Source organism: Pipistrellus hanaki (assembly GCF_964339955.1).
Source record: "Pipistrellus hanaki genome assembly, chromosome: 12".
NCBI classification, from domain to species: Eukaryota; Metazoa; Chordata; class Mammalia; order Chiroptera; family Vespertilionidae; genus Pipistrellus; species Pipistrellus hanaki.
The window spans coordinates 55,341,181-55,362,237 of NC_140514.1; the positions used below are offsets into that span (position 1 = coordinate 55,341,181).

At 51.3% G+C, this 21,057-nt stretch overlaps 2 protein-coding genes across 4 annotated transcripts; one reads left to right on the forward strand and one right to left on the reverse strand.

Annotated features, from left to right (window-relative positions):
* Positions 1-3,446: 3,446 nt before the first annotated feature.
* CIAO1 (cytosolic iron-sulfur assembly component 1) lies at positions 3,447-7,427 on the reverse strand. Its single transcript, XM_084900918.1, has 7 exons — positions 7,146-7,427; positions 6,308-6,456; positions 6,059-6,170; positions 5,863-5,951; positions 5,426-5,627; positions 4,755-4,842; positions 3,447-4,200 (listed from the first exon to the last, which is right to left on the reverse strand). Exons 1-7 carry the CDS (start codon positions 7,282-7,284, stop codon positions 3,960-3,962), a joined length of 1,020 nt encoding a protein of 339 aa, XP_084757044.1. The 5' UTR covers positions 7,285-7,427; the 3' UTR covers positions 3,447-3,959.
* Positions 7,428-7,575: 148 nt separating this feature from the next.
* On the forward strand, positions 7,576-20,071 carry TMEM127 (transmembrane protein 127). Of its 3 annotated transcripts, none has more exons than XM_084900923.1 (4): positions 7,576-7,748; positions 8,089-8,404; positions 16,979-17,143; positions 17,788-20,071. In XM_084900923.1, exons 2-4 carry the CDS (start codon positions 8,161-8,163, stop codon positions 18,093-18,095), a joined length of 717 nt encoding a protein of 238 aa, XP_084757049.1. In that variant the 5' UTR covers positions 7,576-7,748; positions 8,089-8,160; the 3' UTR covers positions 18,096-20,071. The 3 variants fall into 3 exon arrangements, with proteins under 3 accessions (XP_084757049.1, XP_084757050.1, XP_084757051.1); XM_084900924.1 differs by having other exon boundaries at positions 7,586-7,748; positions 7,955-8,404; XM_084900925.1 differs by having other exon boundaries at positions 7,586-7,748; positions 8,093-8,404.
* Positions 20,072-21,057: the final 986 nt, after the last annotated feature.

A 21,057-nucleotide genomic window follows, 5' to 3' on the forward strand; every position in this document is an offset into this window, starting at 1 on the left:
GACCAAAAATATTTTTTAACCACTGAACTTGCTTAGAAGGAATACTTCTGGAGGACAAGGCTATTTGTTGGGCCGTCATAGGCAGCCATTTGAGCCAGTGTGGAGGAGGAGGGGTTAGGTAACTTCTCTTCAGTCAGTATTCCTGCCCCCATCTCGTAACCTGGATATCACCACCACTGCAGGAACTAACACAGCTGGGACAGATCCTAGGCTAGAACTTTCTCAAGATCTGTATAAACACCCTTCCCCGCTCCAGGTACATTGAAATGTACCTACTGAGAACACTGATACTGTGATCCAGATCTGCAAGCTTTTTAAAAAAATATATATTTTATTGATTTTTTACAGAGAGGGAGAGAGATAGAGAGCTAGAAACATCAATGAGAGAGGAAACATCCACCAGCTGCCTCCTGCACCCCCCGCACCAGGGATGTGCCCGCAACGTACATGCCCTTGACCGGAATTGAACCTGGGACCTTTCAGTCCACAGACGGACGCTCTACCACTGAGCCAAACCGGTTTCAGCAGCTTTCTACCGTGTTTCCCGAAAATAAGACCTACTTACAGGTTTCCTTCTGAGTGAAATATAAGGCATCCCCCCAAAAATAAGGCCCCCCCACTAGGCTAAACATGAGAGATTTGGTCCACTGATTCTGAAAGAAATGGAGTCACAAGAAATTCACCAGGAAATTCAGGAATTGGATTGTTATGATGATGTTCCAGAAGATGACATGATTGTCATTGAATGAGTAAATTCTTAATACTGTAGGATTCACAGTTTGTCTGGTTTGTGTTGACAACTACCGTATCGTATACAGGTAATAAATTTCCTTTATTTTCATTTAACAATAAATGTGTACCATATTCTTCTTCATGGAAAAATAAGACAACCCTGAAAATAAGACCTAGCGCATCTTTGGGAGCAAAAATTAATATAAGACACTTATTTTCGGGGAAACAGGGTACTTCAAATTCTTGCCTTCTGCTCGAGGAATAACTGCATAAAATTAGATGATTCTCAAGGGTAATTTCCTTATCTTAGGAATCCTTTATAGTATAAAATTTAAGAACCCCAAAGAGGTTATGATCCACTGATAATTTACTATATTAAAAATAAAAACAGCCCTGGTCAGAGTGGCTGTCTATCGTCCTGTGCACGTAAGTGTTGCTGGTTTGATTCCTGGTCAGGGCACATACCTAGCTTGTGGGTCAGTCCCTGGTGAGGGTGCGGGAGGTAACTGATTGATGTTTTTCTCTCTCTTCCTCTCCAAAATCAATAAAAAACATTACTTCCAAAGCAAATCCAGGGAAAAGAGCAGCCTGCAATGTTTTTAAAAAATCTCATTCCTGTCTGATTTAATAGAAGACAGGGATTCTTGTAGTTGCTTCAATTGTTATTTAAGTTGAAGTAAAGCTGACTTTATCCACATGAGCAGTTGGAAAGGAAGTTTTTATAGCCAGTTCAGGAAATTGTGGCTATTCGATGCTGTAGTGAGACTCCATAAATAGTAGTTTCTTAGGTGGAATGTGGAATCTGAAATCTTATCAATGAGCTTCTTATACTGTTAAGACCCACGGTCTCTCTTACCTGTTACCCATGAGTGATTCTGTAACATCATGCATTAATCGTTTGGAAAACGCTGATTCACTCAATCAGGCAGATCTTCCAAACGTTACATTTCATCCTACAAATCACATTTGTTGGTACCACCACCAAAGTCAGGAGAGTCTAAGAATTGGGAAGATGGCAAGCTCATGGTGCAAGTTTTCCAAAATTCTAATTTTTTCTTGAAAGCTTGATCACTGGCGATGCTATCAGTTGCCATGAAAGGCTCATTCATTTCCTAGAAATCAACAGCCAAGTAGCCAAGCAATTTGATACCACAATTTGCTACTTCTTTTAAGTAAAAATGCTAGATAGCTCACTCAGCTACACATCTGCTTTTCCTCAAGACAGACCTCTGCTTCTGCATGCTGCCATTGCCATCAACGTTCCCAAGGGTCAAGATCTTATAGCTTGTATGTGTTCTTGAAAGACATTTCTAAGTGAAATTGACAATACTGCTGTGAGTGTATTGCCACAGCTAGTGGCTCAGCTCAGTGGTTAGACCTCCAGCCCACACACCAAAGGGTCAAAGGTTCAATTCTGGTCAAGGGCATGTACCTGGGCTGCAATTTCCATCCCTGGCCCCAGCTGGTCCGAATGCATGCAGGAGGCAACCAATGGGTGTCTTGTATTGATGTCCCCCCCCCACCCCTTTCCATTCTTGCTAAAATAATGGAAAAAATATCCTCGGATGATTTAAAAAAAAAAAAATTTGAGAATAAGAAAACGCAAAACTATAACTACTAGTTGGTGCCACTACCATAGTTCTTGCCAACATATAACAACTGACCTCTTAGACCCAACTTCCAGGCGCTTGGGTTGGTACTGCTCCAGCTGCCACTTCAGTCTGTCATTATTTCTGTTGTATAAAAGATTAATGAAGGCCATAGCTTTGGGGAACTGTCCTCAAGTCAAAACCCATACGGAAATGACAGAACTGATCGCCCATGGCCATGATTCACCACACTTTTTTTCATTATCACTCTCAAAGAGCTGTAGCAGACATTTTCTTTTAAAATCCTCACCCAAGGATATTTTTTCCATCGATTTCTAGAGTGTAGAGGAGGGAGAAGGGGAGAGAAACATCGATGTGAGACATTGATTCGTCTCCCATATGTGCTCCTACCAAGGCTGGAGAACTTGTAACTAAAGTATGTGCCCTTGACTGGGAATAGAACCTGGGACTCCTTGGTCCAGCAGTCGCCAACCCTTCAGACCCCACGAAATACCAGTGTCCGTGGTCTACAGGTGGACACTAACCACTGAGCAACCGACCAGAGCTCTATCAGACATCTTTTTCCTACTTGCCCTCACCATGAAAATTGAATATACATTGTATATTGTGTACTAGTCCTTTAGAGCAGCGTTTTTCAACCGCTGTTCCGCGGCACACTTGTTGCCTGGTGTGCCGTAGGTGCAGACAAGACAAGAATTTTATAATTTTTCACTATTTTGTTTACTTAATATTTCATAATAAAGTAATTATAAAATACTTTCTTTGTGTTTATTTGATTCCTATTCAAGAGAATTACTTTATATATAGTCAATATAGGCACAGAGTTAAATTTTTTAACATTTTCTAATGGTGGTGTGCCTCGTGATTTTTTTCATGAAACAAGTGTGCCTTTGCCCAAAAAAGGTTGAAAAACACTGCTTTAGAGGGCCACAAATCATTGTCTTTATGATTTTTCTGTCCTTCAGCAAAAAGCCAATTTACAGCCCCATTGAGAATGCATGGCCTATGGCCAATAATAATTCTCCCTTTTAGAGTTCACACCCTTCCCTTTTTGGTGTTCCGTAAGTAATAGAAGATGCACAAAGGTTCCTAAGGGAAACCAGAGGTGTCTTACTTTAGCCTACATTAGAAAATCTTCACTATTGAGTGAATGTCTTAAATGCAAGGACTTCATGAGAAAGCAGGAAGGCAGGACCTATTTCAGAAAGTAACTCATCGTGGAAATGTTTTACAGTGCGAATGTTCTAATAATATAAATAGGACTTGGGACTCAGATGGATTATTTCTGTAAGGCTTACAATTTCAGAAAGGTCTAAGATACATGCCTCCGATATATAAACATGGTGATTATTAGTACATTCACTCCGCAAACTTTAGCACTGTGTCCTGACTGGAAGCAAAACCCGTAGCATAACTACAAGTACTCTCCTTCTGCAGTTCTTCCAGGGCCCACGCCAACATGGGAAGGAGTGGTCCTAAGGCGCCGCACGTCTACCCAGGTCTGACCGGGAGAGCCAAGTTAAAGGCAGGCCAGGCTGCTCTTCCGGGTCTTCTTGGGCTAGAAAAGTCTTATGACACTTTGGGGGGAACCATGATTCTGTCCAAAGTCAAGGTGGCTCAGAGGCCTTCGAGCCGCTGATACTTCCAGAAGGCCACCTCCCCATCATCGCTGCAGGAGGCCAGAAGCCCGGGCTCCTTGGGGTTCCAGGCTACACAGTTGACATCCTGGGAGTGGGCCTGGGCCAAGTGCGCTGTCAGGGAGAAGGTGGGCTGCTGTGGGTCTGAGCCAGGGTCCTCCTCAAACACGCGGATGGCATCGTCCCCACAAGCTGTAGCCAGCGCCCCTGTCAGCGAACACCTGGGAGGAACACGTGCATCAGTGATTACGCTGGTGACTCCTCCCTCCCAGCCCAGCAAGTTAGCAGAGGATGCTGATTTTATAGGCCCTGGCTGGCTGGCTGGCTTCCCAAACTTCTGGCTTCAGCTAGCATGTCTTACTGAAGAGTTCCCCTAATAATATATAGCCACAGATATCACCCCCTCAGCATTCAAGTGCTGCCATTCAACTTTTCCCCAATACAATTATCCTAAAAAACTAAGTAAGATTCTGAATTACACTTTTGTCACTTAGCATAAGCAATTTCCCTTGTCATAAAGTTTGCTTAATCATTTTTTAAAAAGTGGTATAACAGGCCATTGAATTTTACCACACTTAAGCCTGTTTTGGTTAATTCCAAATGTTTGTCGATGTAAATAAAGCTGAGAGGCACATCGACTTTTTTCGTTATTTGGGATTATTCCTAGGGATAGATTCTTAGGGCCAGAACTATCAAAGCACATGGTCTGACTTCTCTAAAATGTCTCCAAATTGGGGAGTGGAGTGGAGATGGGGAAAGGAGCTGGAAGAATTACCAAGCAATGTCGTAGATGGTCCTGGAGTGGAAGCCTGACAAAGTGCAGACACATTTCCAGCTGGGGTCAGAGCCGCTGCACGCCACACCTGTGCAACAGACTTCTCCTGAGTCCAAGGCACATCTGTGTCCCAGGCACCTTCGGGGTCTAAATGCCTCACTGCTTACCCTCACCCTCAATCATGAGTCCTGGTCTTCATTTCTCTGTCCCCACTCTCACCGATCTGCCTTACATACTATGGCCAGGCTGGTATTTTTGCAGAATTCTGAGAAGGGAATGTCCTGTTCTTTAAAAAAAAACTTTGCTGCAGACTACTTGGCCTGCCTTAGAACGCCACCCACCAGCCAGCCCAACCCACCTTACTTCCCCCAAACCCTTTATATACCTCACGCTTCACCTAAAGGAAGCACCGCTCCTGTGAGATCTAGGCTTTCCCATCTGTGATGCCTTTGCTCATGCTGTTCTGTTCTCACCCAGAGTTCTCTTCTTGTAAAATCCTACACATCCTTTCAAGTTCCGAAGAAATAGCCCTTCTACGTCGCCTTCCCTGTTCCTTCCATCTCTCCGGCGCTCTCCCTTCTACTCATTTGCTGTGCTTCATCTGTGTCTCACCAGATAGACTGTCAACCTCTTAGAGAGGAGTCTTCTCAGCTCTGTGCCTGGCCCCTCACCTTGCTCATTGCCTGGCAGGTACTGGAGCCAGATGCGCACGGTACGGTCATCACTGCAAGACGCCAGACGCTGGCCGCTGGGGTCAAAGGCCAAGCTCCACACTGTGGATTCATGACCCTCAAGGGTGGCACAGCATACCCAGTCATCCTCTTCCTCCCGGTATAGCTTCACCGTGTCATCATAGCTGGCAGAGGCTAACAGCTGGGGACAGGGCGAAAACACACCACTTATGGCCCAGGAAGTGCCTGTGGCTCCAATACCTCTCCCTGCTAGGACAGGACAGTCCCAGGGAGCGTCTTTATAATGGGGACTAATGTCTTTTGGCCACAAGTAGTGATCTCTTTGAAAGCCAGCTGAGGCTGACAAGCCGAGGTGAGTTGGGCACAACCCCCACACCGGAATTCCTTCCCATTGAGATACTTTGCCAGACTCTTACCTCCTGGCTTGGGTGCCAGACCACATGCTTGACATCCTGCGTATGGGAATTGAGGACACTGACACATTCATACTCATCTTCTTCATCAACTGTGGGAAGAGAACAGAAAGGAGCCCACAAGCTGACCTTGTGAGGGTCATGTAGCAGATTCTCTGTCTGCTGGCTCCCAACTGCACCCAGAGGGAACTACACTCACCTTCCCAGACCCACACACTCTTATCTCGGCTGCAGGTAGCAAGGAGGTTGCCAGATGGGGCCCAGGCCACTGACTTGACCTCATTTTCATGGCCTTCCAGAGTGGTCACACACTGTGAGAAGGGAAGAGGGACAAGAATCAGTGGCATTTAAGACACCTGGATAGATGGTTTGCCCAGGTTGGTTCAAGTTCCTGAACCAGTTCTGGGGAGCAAACTGCAACAATCCTGGTCCAATCCAGTCTGGTTACCTCAAAGTCATCCTGATTCTTCTTCCAAATACAAGTGGTAGCATCAAAACTGGCAGAGGCCAGGTAATTGCCGCAGGGAGACCAGGCCACCTTCCGCACAGTGCGCTGGTGGCCTTCAGAAAGGACAGATTTGCAGATCCAGTTGCCACCTAAAAGCAGAGGCCAGGCCAGGCACTGGGGCTGAGTGCACAAGAAGACACTGAAACACTATCACTGCCATCTGACACTGGAGCCGAGCTCAACGGGCACATTTAACAACATGCTTTTAGGAAGAAGTAACTGACTTACTTCCATCACCTCCTAATTTAAAATGGCCAAAGGCTGCCCAGTGATGGGCTCAGTGGCTGAGAGTCCACCTATGAACCAGGAGGTCACGATCAATTCTATGGCTGGGACACATGCCTGGATTGCAGGCTCGATCCCTAGTTTGGCACGTGCAGAGAGCAGCTGATCAATAGTTCTCATCATTGGTGGTTCTATTTCTCTCTCCCATTCCCTTCTTCTCTGAAACCAATAAAACACACACACACACACACACACACACACACACACACAGTCAAAGGCTGTCCCCTCGCAAATTACCCTGCAGGCTACTTTCCACCGCCCTTTTCTAATCGGTTTCCTGCTCCAGCAACTATCACAATTTCCTCCTCAGTTCCAGGCTGTCTCCTGACGTTTTGAATTCTAGTACTTGCCTGCAGTCTTTCTAGGAGTGACAAAGTTTATCTCGAGGTGGCTTCTCCCCCGCTTCTCCCTGGGCTCACCTCCAGCACAGCACCCGCACAGCACGCACGCGGAACGCCCGGCGGCGGGGTCGCGCGCCCAGGCCGAGCCTTACCCTCGGTGCCCCAAATGCGGACTTTACGGTCACCCCCGCACGAGGCTAGCAGGGTTCCCGTGGGGTTCCAGGCCAGGAACCAGCACCGCGAGTCGGGGTGCGCCGGGACACGGCCCAGCAGCACCAGCGAGTCCTTCATGGCGACCCCGACGCAGAACGTGGAGGGGTTGGGCGCGTGCCCGCGGCAGGCTCCTCTGTTCAGATTCCGGGACCCCAACTCAGCCTCCCAGGACGGCCGGTCAGGCCACTTCCGCCCGAGAATCCCGGTTGACCTGGGAACTGAAGTGCCCGCTAATGCGGCCGCGCTGCCCCCTGGGAGTTGTAGTCGCACTCCCGCCCCAGCATAAGACGTCGCGGAACGGCTTCGAACTACCAGTCCCGTGAGGCCGCAGGGAGGCTGTGGTGCGCCGGACTGTGACGCGAGCGGGGACAGGGCGGGGAGCCGGAGGAGGCGGAGGCCGAGGCAGGGGCGGAGGAAACGGAAGTGGGTCGGATCCGGGTTGGTCCGGGAGTAGTGGGTCTCTAGGGCCTGGGTCGCTTGGCCCGGGCAACTGAGGGTCCCGTGACGGGACGAGCGGCGCCACCCTTGAGGCCTGCTGACCGGTGAGGAGCAGCGATCGGCGTGGGGTGGGTCTTTTCTGGGCAGCCCAGAGCGCCGTCCCCAGATCCCCGGGTCTCCGACCCCCGCGGCTCAGCCTGGTCCTCCCCCCTTGGCACCCTCCGGTCCGGTCTCTCCTCCCATCAGTAGCCCATACCCTCGCCCTCCTGCCCAATCCTTTCCGGGTCCTCATTCCGCGCCTCCATTCCAGGCACCCAGTCACCGTCTCCGCCCCAGAACCCTGCAGCCCTCGGGTCTCCGCTCGGCCCCAGGTCCCACTCCTCCGGCCTCGGGTGTCCGCCCTGGCAGCCCTGCGGTTCCTCACCTGCGTTCTCCCTGGTACAGGCAGACCCTGCGCCCCCCGGAAGTCGGCGGCGAGCAGCAGCGACCGCGGAACGACGGCGGGCGGCCCCGGGCATGTATGCCCCGGGAGGCGCAGGGCTGCCCGGCGGGCGCCGGCGGAGGAGCCCGGGAGGCAGTGCGCTGCCCAAGCAGCCGGAGCGTAGCCTGGCCTCGGCCCTGCCGGGCGCCTTGTCCATCACGGCGCTGTGCACTGCCCTCGCTGAGCCTGCCTGGTTGCACATCCATGGTGGCACCTGTTCCCGCCAGGAGCTGGGCGTCTCCGATGTCCTGGGCTATGTGCATCCGGACCTGCTGAAAGGTAAGGCCGCCGCGCCGGGGCCTCTTCTTCCCGGGCGACCCTGGGCTCCTCGGCGGGGAGCAGGATGGGGTGTGGCTGGAGAGCTGACTGCCAGGGCAGGACTTGGTTAAAGGAAACAGTCCCTTTGCTGCCTGGTGATCCGGCCCCTCGTGAATTAGATGTTATTCAGCCAAGCACCTGCTTTCCACTCCATGCTCAAAGTCTGCTGCTCTCTAGGATTCTGCCCTTGAAACGGCAGTATATGAAGAAAAGATAAGGATGTTGGGCATTAAAACTAGCTAAGGAATCTCTGGGATGCGGGGAGGTTTCTTTGGATCAGCTGGTTGATGGAGAAAAAGAACTTTTAATATGCTTAGACTTTAAAATAGGTTTTCAAATTCCACAGTAGTTGGGTTTTTATTATAGAAAAAAGGAGTCTTGGCATTTTAGGTCACCAGGAGCCAGTTCCAGCCTCGGTAAAAGTTGGAACTTGGCTCTGAGAACCACACACCTGACGAGGTGAGGTTTCTTTGCTCAGCCAGGTGTGCAGAGGAAAGGGGAAAGAGACTAGGGACTGGTCTCCTTACTGGACACAAGGAGGCCGCTGCCTGGCGGGGTTGGCTGCTGTCCCAGCCGATAGTTGTTCCTGTCCAGCTCTGTCTCCAGCAGGGAGGGTGTGTAGTGTGAGGCAGGATTGCACTGCCTGGCTTTTACCGGAGAAACAGTCAGTGGACCCCACACTGCCCTTGGTACAGCACGGTTCATCGCCCCCACGGTCTTTTGAACCACTCTCTAAGGTAGGGGTGTCGAACTCAATCAGAGAAGGGGCCAAAATCTAAAATCCAGCCTAAATCGCGGGCCGAATGGTTTACTGAACAGTCATAAACTGACAATGTCATAAACTGACAGCGGAGTGCAGTGATGACAGCGCGGTGCGGGCCACATTGCAAGGCCTGGCGGGCCTTGTGTTTGATACATGTGCTCTAAGGTCTTTCTGTTTTCTCCCTGTGCCACTCTCTGGCTGTGATGTGTTCCAGCTGTCTGCTATGCATGTCTCAGAGGCCCTTCCTGGAGATACCTTCATGTCGTCCCTTTAAGGATTCAGTCACTGGGGTTTGGTGAAAAAGTCAAGTTCTCCTCTATGCCTTGGATCTTACACCACTTTTTGCAGGTCTAGGCTGAAAAGCTGTGCCGTTGTGGCCTAATGTCTTTCTCTGAGAGTTCTGTTTTGTCTCTTTCTCTCTCTCTCTCTCTCTCTCAGAGGTTTGAAGTTTTAGAATGATTTAGAGAACATGATGGGGCTTCTAGTTTCCAGATTCTTTCCTGATGATAGTCTTCGCTGGGTTGGCTCATTAAGACAGAAGTTATACATATGATGGAGGCTTGTGACACGCAGCTTTTTCTCTGGTGTGTAGCTAATGGAAGAAAGGCCATCAAGCTGGAGTTGAATCTGGATGGTTTTTCCCTCAGCACATTTCCCTCACTTGTTTTCTTTGAAGCTCAGCTGCCACCACTTCATCCAGACCTTTGCACCTGACCCATGGGGTTTCAGTGTTTTCAGAGCTTGGTGTCACCTACAAGCTGGGAGACAGTTCCCAATGCTTCTTCCTTTCAGCTCATTCCCAGGGAGGCCCAGGAAGTTTGTGTGATGGGGAGAGGCAGTGTGATCGAGGTTTTTATTTCAGAGATCCAAGAAGCTGTCTCAGAGAAGTGAAGGCACATTTCCCAGGGCCACACAGCTGGGAGTTGCATAGCTGCGTCTGCCTCATCTACTGACTCAGTATAAAGTGATACTGTCTCATTTATCCTTTTTACCCTTTATTTCAGCTGTCAGGAATGATCTCAGGATTATTGTGCTTTGGTGTACATCCTTGTCAAAACCATGTAAAAAGTAAAAATAAGTTGTTGGTGCGGGAATTGGCCTGCAGACTAAAGGGTCTCGGGTTTGATTCCAGTCAAGGGCACATGCCCAGGTTTCGGGCTCGATCCCCAGTGAGGGTTGGGGAGAGGGCATGCAGGAGGCAACTGATCATTGATTCTCTCTTATCATTAATGTTCCTCTCTCTTCTCTGAAATAAATTTTTAAAAAAGCACATTGCCTTCACCTTTACCATTGCTCATGTTTAGGGATCTTAACCCACAGACAGTTTTGATGTGTGGTCATCTCCTTGGCCATTGCAAGCTAGGAACACTTCCTAAGAGTGTTGATGGTTTCTTCTGATGGCTCTGCTTCTTCCCTTTCTCTGTAGTGGTTGGTTTTTGGTACTCAGTGGGCCTTTAAACATGCTGCCCTGTGTGATTACACTGATCCTCAGGACCTAACAGATGTCCTAGCAGGGAAGTCAGGTCTGGTGCCTGTAGATACTTCCAAAGGGAAAACAGACTGCCAAGTCTCTGCAGGTGACAGGGAGCTGGGCCAGCAGGCTTTAGAGCTGTACCTTCCTGTTTCTCAGCCCCCTGAGTGCCAGGCATTGTGCTCAGCACACTTCATGCCTGCCTTTAGTTTATCCTAAACAGCACCTTCAGTCCTAACTGGTTTGGCTCAGTGGATAGAGCGTCGGCCTGCAGACTCAAGGGTCCCAGGTTCAATTCCAGTTCAGGGGCATGTACCTTGTTTGCGGGCACATCCTCAGTGGGAGGCGTGAAGGAGGCAGCTGATGGGTGTTTCCCTCTCATCGATGTTTCTAGCTCTCTATCCCTCTCTCTTCCACTCTGTGGAAAATTAATAAAATATATTTTAAAAAAACACAAAACACCAAAAAACCCCCAGCATCTTCATTTGGGACTGTCATCACCACCACTTCACTGAGGTCTTAGGCTCAGGGAGGTCAAGTGACATGCCCGAGGCCACACAGCTAATCTCCATGGCATGGCCTCCACTCTTACCCTGTACGTTAGTGCCCTCCAGCTGCTTTTCCTTTTGTCAAAGCTGTCCAAGGCTTTTTACTTCCCCATTCTAGTTGAGTTTTTATCACAAGCCCAGCCCAAGCTGTGCTTTTTATTCCTCTTCATCTCCCCGGCTCAAGTTGGTGATCTTGAGACCAGGTCTGTCAGTCGCAGAGCCCTGGAGGCTTTAGCAAATGCAGGCTGCCTCAGACAATTCTGTCCTGAGTTTTCCTGCTTCCCAGGAGTGCCAGCTTCTCACAGTGTCTTCAGCCTGGGCTCAGATCCAGAGATATGCTCAGACCTCTATTGGCCCCAAGCAGGGGGGGCCCAGATAATCATTCCCTCTGCACACCAATTCCTCTGCCTCCCAAGTGTGGCAGCGGAGGGCAGCACTGACTGTAGCCCTGGGAAGCACCTTTGAAGAATGAGGAAGCCTGGGATTTGGAGTCTGGTGAGTCATGATTGCCACTGGAAGTTCAAGGGCCAACCAGAGGGCCTGTATGGCGGAGGGGTAGTGACTGATGCAATTGGCACTTCCAGGTCCTGCTGGGCCTGTCCTCGGGCAGCTTGGCTAGGACCATTGGTATCTCTGGTGATGGGCCAGCCAGGCCCTCCAGGGCCCTGTTGGAATCTTCTGTGGGAAGCCTGCCTGGAAGCTAGTCTCAGTGGGGAGAGGCTGTGCAGATGGGATGGATGAGTGCTGGGAAGGACGGGGCTGGGGCCAGGGTGATGGGGCAGTGTCTAACTCACAGGGACTCCTGTGAGGGGAAGTGAAGGGCAGTGGGACAGAAAAAGGGAACTGGCCAGAGGCCACTTGGGTCTGTTTGGGTTGGGAGGGGCTGGGAGCCGTGGGCAGGTAGACAGGAAGAGCCAGACCTTCAAAACAGATCCTGCCCCATGACTCACCAGTGAGTGACCTTGAGCCAAAGTCAGTGCTTTGGGATCCTATTACACAGCAGCTTCCTCTTCTCTGGTGACTGGAGGGGGCTGTCGAGCCATAGTTACCAAAATAAACAGGCCGCAACGCCACTGGAAGTTAGGATGCCTTCTGTCTGACCAGAGTGTGGTGAGCTGCACCACTGGTTTGAATTTAAAATGAGGACCTTGCCCCAAGAGTCCTTTTTCCTCAGAAATAAAATAATGCCTGCACACATCTGGGAGTTCTGTTTCCCTTAGCAGCCATCTCAAGGGAGCAGATACTTGTGGTCCTCCCCTCCACTCTGACGTCTGGCAGGGAAGGAGAGAGTACTGAGATCCTGACCCAGGGAGCCCGAGTTTGGTCTGAGGGGCCCAGGGTGCTTTGCCTGTCTTCTCTGTGCCCCGAGAGTCCGGCTGGGCCGGGGTAGGTCCTGGGCTATCTGTTAGCATCTCTTCAAGGGACCTTCACATTTGGCTTTCCACTAAGCCGAGGGTTTGCTCACAGCTTTGGAGTGGGGAAAGGCAGTCACATAGAAACTAAACCTGTTTGAATTTGGGCCAAAAGCCGTACTCCTCGTTCTGGCCGGACACACCCTTAGCCTGGCTTTGGCAGGCGCTTTCTCTGGCCCACACGGACTGTGTGCAGGAAGGCACGCCAGGGCTGACATGCTGTGGCCCCGGGAGGCGTGGGCAGCTACCACGCAGGCCGCTGGGCACGCCCTCTCAGTGCGCCCCTGGAGATGGGGCAGGCAGTGCTGCCTTCGTGACAGTGAGAGAGCAGAGACCAGGGCAGTAAGTGCCTTGCTCACAGTAACACATAGTCTATGCAGGTTCGGATTTGGTGCCTAGTCCAGTGCCTTTCTGATTTCCTTACTGCTTCTGATGGCTGCAGAAGCTTACACCATACCAACCAGCTTTTGCCTAATAATTCCTGGTATGAGCACTTCTCTTTGTTCAATGCCCCGCACATGTTTTGCCTGGAAGGGATTTTGTGCTCTCAGCTGTTCTGCGCTCAGCATCAACTGGCTCCGAGGGTGGCTCTGAGAGCATTTATACTAACCACTCACATGCACCATCTAGCATTTGATGCATTGTCTCCATGGGTGCTTCTGGCATCACAAGGTTGGGAGCCAGGCCTGCATTGTGGAACCTGAAGGAAGTCACTTAACATCCTGGAACCTCCAGTCCCTCATCTGAGCTGCATGGTGGATCCCTAGTGGGAGGCCTAACTAAGATAATGTTTGACCTGTCAGTGCGCACAGGCTATTCCTGGAGGGGACAGAAGAAACTGCCAATAATGTTTGTCTCTCGGAGGGGCAGTTTGACATATGGAAAGAAGGGGTGTTCTCTCTGAAGCTTTATATCACATGAGACTCTTTATTATCAAAACTAGAGGCCCAGTGCATGAAATTTGTGCATGGGTACAGCCCTACCACTGACCTGCAATCAGGGCCATCTTCCCCGGCCGCCAGCAGCCGGCCCCACCCCCGCCTCACCACCCACCCCTGGTTCCCAGTTTGCCATCTTGCACCAGAGGTGGGCCTGGCCCAGGATATACTTCGAGCCTGTGTAGGAGGCTGTGGCACCCATCCCTCCCCCTCCCCCCTCTGGAGGCCTGTTCACAGGAGGTGCTTCTTTGTCAATTTCTTTCAGATAAGGAATAGGGTGTGGGCTCAGTGCCGAGAGCGTTCCAGGGGTGGTGGTGCTATCAGGGTCACACCTGAACGTTTACTGCGTTTGTTCGCTGGAGGATTCTACTTGTAGGGTCCTGGGGCACTACAACCCATCCCACAAAAAGGTCCCATTGGATTGCAGGTTGCATCAGCACTGAGGAGGGTAAGATCAGGTGCTTTAAGTAGAGAAAATGGAATTCTGAACAGGGTTAGAATTCAGAAGCATCTGGAGCCAGGTTTCTCAACAACCCACCTAACCACCCCTGCCCTGCTACCTTGCTGATGGCTTCTCCCTCCCCCTCAGGGAGCAGGTGGGGAGGAGTGAGGAGCAACTGTCTGCAGCTGCACAGGCCTGTGTCTCCGCTGTGGGAAAGAATGCCAGCTTTCCGGGGGGAGGGGCCGAGGGGTTGGCTGTTCTCCCTGCTGGCTGGCCCCGCCCCCCACATCCACCACCACCCACCTCTGATTCCGTGTTCCCCATCAGACAATCAGAGCCTGTTGGCCAACTGGGGGAAGGTACCCAGAGGTTGGCCCTGATGGGGTGATCAATCGGGGCCTGGGGCTGGGGGTAGCTCCTGCGTTGAGCGTCTGCCCCCTGGTGGTAAGTGCACATCATAGTGACTAGTCATTCTATGTGAAGACTAGAATGTGAAGGTCCAGCCTACCTGTGCCTGGGCGTATTTGCAGATGGATCATGAGAATTCTTGTGTTTTCTGTTCTAAGGCTTGTGGCCAATCATGACAATTCTTTAAAAAGATATTAGCTTGTAAGAACATGTAATAAATAACTTCAAAATGCAATGGGTATTTAATTTTAAGTCGTGCCTTTAACATTTATGTACAGTGTTTTTTTTACTCGTTCATTAGAAACTTATCTGGCCACTGGGTAAAGCTAGCAGTAAAACTACTGGTCCGCAGTGTGTTAAGTGATCTGAGCACTGCCTGCTGCAGAGTGGAGTGTGCTGCAAGCCCTCGCACCCTGCTGCTCTGGTTATTCTTGGAAGCACTAGAAGAAAGAACACTTTCATCCTGCCCCATCCCTGCTCATGCACGCGGACCAAGAAGAACTGTCTCAGAGAGCTTTAACAATATTCAAAGGAAAGCCAGGATCCAGTCTCTCTTCCTTCAGCGAAACCTCCTGCAGGCCCACAGCAGTCTCAGGCTGGAGGGCTGGTCACTGGCAGAACCATCACACAGACAAGCCTCCTGGTAGTAAGTGAACACCAGGTTGGATGATCGCGCCCAAAACAGATGGTCAGCTGACAGCTGACAAGAGGGTGATAGATAGCTCTGAGGACAGCTTAGTGGATGACCTAAAGCTAGATAGCGGCCTGAGTCTAGAATGGGCTCAGCCACCATCTGCCTGATGAATTCTGAGCCTGAGGCAGGGAGTGCGTGCTGACACACAGTCACAAAGACCCCAGGCCTCCTGGTATCTGCTTGGTTCTATGGTCCCGATGCCGGGCCCTCTGCCAGGCACCCATGATGCCACTGACTTGGTTTGAGTTTGCTTTGTTGGGTTTAGGTCTACATCCCAAGTTTTTGGCCTTTTCCTCTCAGTCCCCTGTCCTCCAGGCCTAGGATATGTGTTTCTTGGAGTGTAAAGCTTGGGCCACCTTGCATGGGAATCACCTGGGCTGCCTATTAAAATCCAGATTCCTAGGCCCTGATCCAGACTGAGAGCTTCGAGCTTCTGGGGCCTGGGCAGGTGCTTTCAGCCAGCACCCCAGGGACTGCCATGACCACCATCTCCGCCTCAGCCTGTGGTCAGGACTCGGGAGAGCAGCCTGTAGCCTAAGCCAGAGCTCCAGATTTTCCTATCACGTGATGACCCATGACCTAAGTGAAAGAAGAGCCCGCCGGTGGCCGGAACAGAGGAGAGAGGGGAAGGCACGTTTCCTACTTTGGAAGTTTAAAACAGCTTCCTTTCAGATCAGCCTTTTTCTGTCTGTTTGTAGGAGCTGTGGCATTTTGCACAGATGTCACAGGGTCTGACTCTATTTCGGTGGAATTTAAAAGGATGAGAATGGTATGATGTCCTGGAGGGCGTCTCGGGCGCTGTGTGTGTGGTGTGCCGTTGTTGGCTTCTCCCTTCACCGCGATCCTGGGCGACTCTGAATGTGGGGTCTCCTTTTCCAGCAGCTTCCTTGGCCTTGGTTCGCTCCCTCGCTTTGGGGGAGTGTGCACCCTGACTGGCTTTGCACTCGTTTTAGGAGGCGTTTAGTACTCAGTGTCTGAGCTCCGTAGGCTTTCGTGGTATAAATCTATTGAATAGTTGCGTCTTAGCTTTCCCACTTCTGGCTGACACTTCAGCTTACTCAATCTGCTAAGGCACTTCTAAGCCCCTTTATGTTCCAGTTTCCAGAATTGTGTTTTGCTCCTCTCCCTGTGGTGTAGGTTTATGTCTTTAAAACATTTTGTTTCTTTTTGTTTTAGAATATGGAGTGAACAAAAATAAATGTGAAGGTCCAGCCTACCACCTTTCCTAACTTATTTAGTACACTCTTGTAAGGATATATTTTTCTAAATGGCTTCAGATTCTTTTTGAACACAAACGGGGATGAATGAGTGGCTGAATGGAGAATGGAATTGATGGGCCTCTAGCCTTGCCTCTGGCCATCTCAGCGCAACAGTCCGTGGGCTGCTGCCCACTAATTGTCAGTGTCTTTAAAAATGCTCAGAAGATCATGGCCAGTACAACAAAGGAGAGGCCTTCACTTAGACTAGGTTTGTTTTTTTTTTTAATAAAAAAAAATTTTTTTTATTGATTTCAAAGAGGAAAGGAGAGTGAGATAGAAATATTAATGATGAATGAGCCAGCAACCCAGGCATGTGCCCTAGCCAGGAATTGAACCGTGACCTGGTTCATAGGTTGATGCACAACCACTAGAGCTAGACTGGTTTTTTGGCAGGGAAGGAGTTGAATGCATGGAAGCAGTGGCCAGGGTTCCTGTCTGCCAGTTCGGTTGTTGGTCCACCTCTGTGGGCCAGCTGGGAGCAAGAGTTCTGAGCAATTTTTCTAGGACTCCCTGGCACTCCAGGACTGTGGCTGAGGGGGACCCAGGTGGGGACTCCAGGGTGCAGCTTGGGGTCCTGAAGGTCTGATTTCCCCACTACAGACTTCTGCATGAATCCCCAGACGGTGCTGCTCCTGCGGGTCATTGCCGCCTTCTGCTTCCTGGGCATCCTGTGCAGCCTCTCCGCATTCCTCCTCGATGTCTTTGGGCCCAAGCATCCGGCCCTGAAGATCACGCGTCGCTATGCCTTCGCCCACATCCTTACAGGTAAGTCCAGGACTGCTCCGGGGGGAGGAACTGCCACAGGAGGGGGCACCGTCTGGGGTTGTGGTGGGGATGACGGGCTTTCTCTGAGCAGGCATCGGTCCAGATGCTCATTTCACCTCTAGCCTTTCCTGGAGCACTGGGCGTGATAGCAGCTTGCTTTAATTCCCCCAGAAATCTCCAAGCTCTCCAGGAACTGGGTGTGAAGCTCAGCTGGACTCCTGGGCCTGGAATGAGCAGTGTCTCACTGTGTCTCCCCTGGAGTTCCCGGTCTCATCGGACTCTTTCCTCCCCCTTTGCTTCCCTACAAACTGGGCTGGGAGTTGATTTGATGTGTGGTGGTGCGAACTCCAGTCCCAAACTGCATGTCCTTGTCTGTGTCTTTCAAGCACTCTGACTTCTAGCAGCCCTCAGGTTCCATCTCCAGATTCTTAAGATGGAGAGACTTGACTGGCCCAGACTGGTCGTGCACCTGTCCCAGCCTCCGCCCAAGAACCCCATGGCCCAGAGAGCTCCCCCTTGCAGGATCCAGGGCCACGCAGGTTCTCTGACACGGGGTTTGGGTGGAGAGGCTGCAGTTGGTTCCTTAATCATCCCAGCTGCAGGATGCCTCTAACCCCTTTCTGTGCTGTCCCTCTGTCCCCCAGTCCTGCAGTGTGCTACCGTCATCGGCTTTTCCTACTGGGCTTCCGAACTCATCCTGGCCCAGCAGCAGCAGCATAAGAAGTACCATGGTTCCCAGGTGTATGTCACCTTTGCTGTTAGTTTCTACCTGGTGGCAGGAGCCGGCGGAGCCTCAATCCTGGCCACGGCAGCCAACCTCCTGCGCCACTACCCGACAGAGGAGGAGGAGCAAGCGCTGGAGCTGCTGTCTGAGATGGAGGAGACCGAGCCCTACCCCTCGGAATATGAGGTCATCAACCAATTCCAGCCGCCCCCGGCCTACACACCCTAATGCCAGCCTAGGCCTTCCTCCCTGCTCCACTCGGCGGCTCCTCCCTCAGAGGAGTGCCTTCCCCCAGCAGGCCTCACTGGTAGGATCCTGAGCATCTTCACCAAACCTGCCCCAGGAGAGAGACTGCCCTTTGGGTTGTTCATGTATCCTTGCTCTTGAAACCTGGGGCTCATGGATTTTATATCATGCACTGTTTCCCCTCTTGCCACCTTCCTGTCCCTGAGGTCACTAGTCATTACCAACCAGGGATGGTCACACACAATTTCTCCCTTCATGGGCCATCTTTCACACCAGAACTTTCTTCCCGTGGGGAGCTACTGACAGAGGACTGTCTCAGAAAGAGGTGTCACCAGGGCCCAAGAGAAAGGGGACTGTGCCCTGCAGGCTTCCCTCATGTGGTCAGCGCCCGTTCCACGGGCTGACCTGCCCCTTCCTTCTCGGAGTGCCCAGTGGCAGGCCCCGCTCTGGAGATCTCTGCACTTTAGTCTTTGGACTTCCTGTCCTCTGTGTTCTGGTTGACGGGAGACGGAATTGCTGTTGGGAAGCAGAGCAAGTCTTGTCCCCGCCCTGGCCTGGCGTCGGTGGCCGGAGCCCAGGAAAGGAGAGCAGTGGGAATGGGCCTGAGGTCTCCCGGTACCCAGAGAGGATCAGACTGAAGGGGCCCCTTCACCTTTCAAAATTGAGTGGTTTTAAAAGGAAAAAACAAAACCAAGCAACAGCAACAATCACCTGTTTTTAAACTAGCGACAAGACTTGTCATTTTATCGATGTTTATCCCATCCTTTTGGGCTCTGCACTGTTTTGAGCCACAGCTCCTTACAGCCCACAGTAGTTTCTCCCTGAACTTCTTCCAGCAGAATGCACCCCTCCTCCCTGCCCCCTCTTCCAGGGCCTTCCTGTGGAACCCAGAGCCCCTCAGCAGAGGCTGAGGTCTAGGCCTGGCTGGCTGGCCAGCGTGGTGCTCCTCAGGGCTGGACTGAGATGTAGCCTGGCCTCCGTGCAGGAACAGAGGTCACGGGGGCACCCTCCACATAGGAATCACAACCAGGGGCCCGTTGCGGGAGGACGGCAGAGCTGGCTGTGTCCCTCAGGCTTAGTGCCTCCCCTAAACTGTGACGTGGGGCAACAGCTTGCTGCATGCCCCTCTCCTCCTTGAATGTTCTCTGGCCTTGCATTGTGCTACTTGCTGGCTCTTTCTTGCCCAGCCATCATTCTGGCTTTCCCGTTGGCCACACATGGCTCTGGGTCTGGCTGAATTTTCTGCCCTGAGGTCAGTGTAAAAGTGGGAGAAACTCGAGAAACCATCAGTATGGATCCAGATGGCCAAGCGTCTTTGGGATCAGTGTTCATTGCGGAGCTGAAAAGCATTCTCCTGCAGATGACCGAGCACGACCAGAGAGTGGACACTGCTATTGAACGGTGGCTAGGAAGGAACATTACGTGCCTCATCCTTGGGCCAGACCACGTGGGGTGTCTGGACACACATCTGTGGGGTGGTGAAGCCCATGTCTGCACATGAATGGTGGCTGCCTGGAGTTCACTGTGATGCCAAAGTGTTACCGTCACCCCAGACTCCACCGTCAGGCAGGAAAGACCGCCGTGTGGGACCTGCGCACAAAGCCAGGGAGCTGCCTTGTCTTTCTATCAAGTCTGAGTTTGTCCGGCAGATAGCTAGGGTGTGGCCAGCTCTCGCTGACCTTGGGTGCTTGGGTGTCTGAGGGGCAGATCAGGACACCGGGCACCAGACACGCATGCCAAAATGTCCGTCATCTCGCAAGGCCTCAGACATGACCCTGTGGACTGTTCCATGTAATCCAGAACCCACCTTTTGTTAACTGTCCACGCCTCCGGCCTTTCTCTTCCCCTGCTCTCCTGACACTGTCATAGAAACCCCCCTGGTTGTGTTTTTTCTTTTTTTCTAGGAAAAACAAATAAAAACAAAACAAATGAACAGAAACCACAAGTAAGAATGTAAACGCCAGTGGCTCCCTGTCGTTTTTCTGTCACAACTTTCCTGAGTTGGTTTGCTCCCATCCTCTGGGAGAAGCAGGGGAAAGTGATGAAGTGTAATTTAAAACGTCAGAGGGCCAGGCCGGTGTGTCTCCGTGACTGCATCGACCTATGAACCAGGAGGTCCTGGTTCGATTCCTGGTCAGGGCATGTGCCTGGGTTGAGGGCTCAATTCCCCATTAAGGGAAATGATGATTCTTATCAGCCGATCAATGATTCTTATGTTTCTCTCTCCCTGGCCCTTCCTCTCTGAAATTAATAAAAATACATCTATACAAAAAACATCAGGGAGTGCATGTGCCTACTCTGGGCAAGGCACTTCCATTTAGAAGCTCATCTAACAGACCCTCCCATCGCCGGGCGCCATGGAGCCCGAGTGGGTGAGCAGAGAATGATTCTTGTCCTGTTTGGGGAGAAATAGACTCGGGGCAAAGGGACTGCACCTTCTTTTGAAACCATAGGGAGTGGTTACTTCCTTACTGGGAGAGGCCTGTGAGTGCCGGTGGTCCGGGAGTGACCTGCAGGAGAGCCTCCAGTGTCGGTCCTTACAGGGCTGCCCACTTCCCATTCCTCCATTTCTGCACTCAGGTGGCATGCTGGCCCCCAAATGTGCATCACAGTAAAAGACCCTTTGAGGAACAGCCTGTTTTGGTGGTTTTAAACAGTTTTATTTTCATTCCTGGGAAGAGCACACATCTTTCTTGGGGGCTAGGAATGTGTCCTCTTCCCATTTAATTTCAGGGATTCATCAATGATTGTTGATTGTTGCTTCAACTTGTGCTTTGTCCAAAGCATGTGAGATGCCCTGAGGGAAACGCCATGACCCTCAGGACCCTGTCTCCAAGGGCTTTATAGTCTCAGTTCTGGAGATGGACTTGTCCGCGGAAAGGCAGTGAGTGGTCCAGTGGACAGCTGGGAAAGGGGATGTGCCACGCGGGCTGTGCCCGAGGCT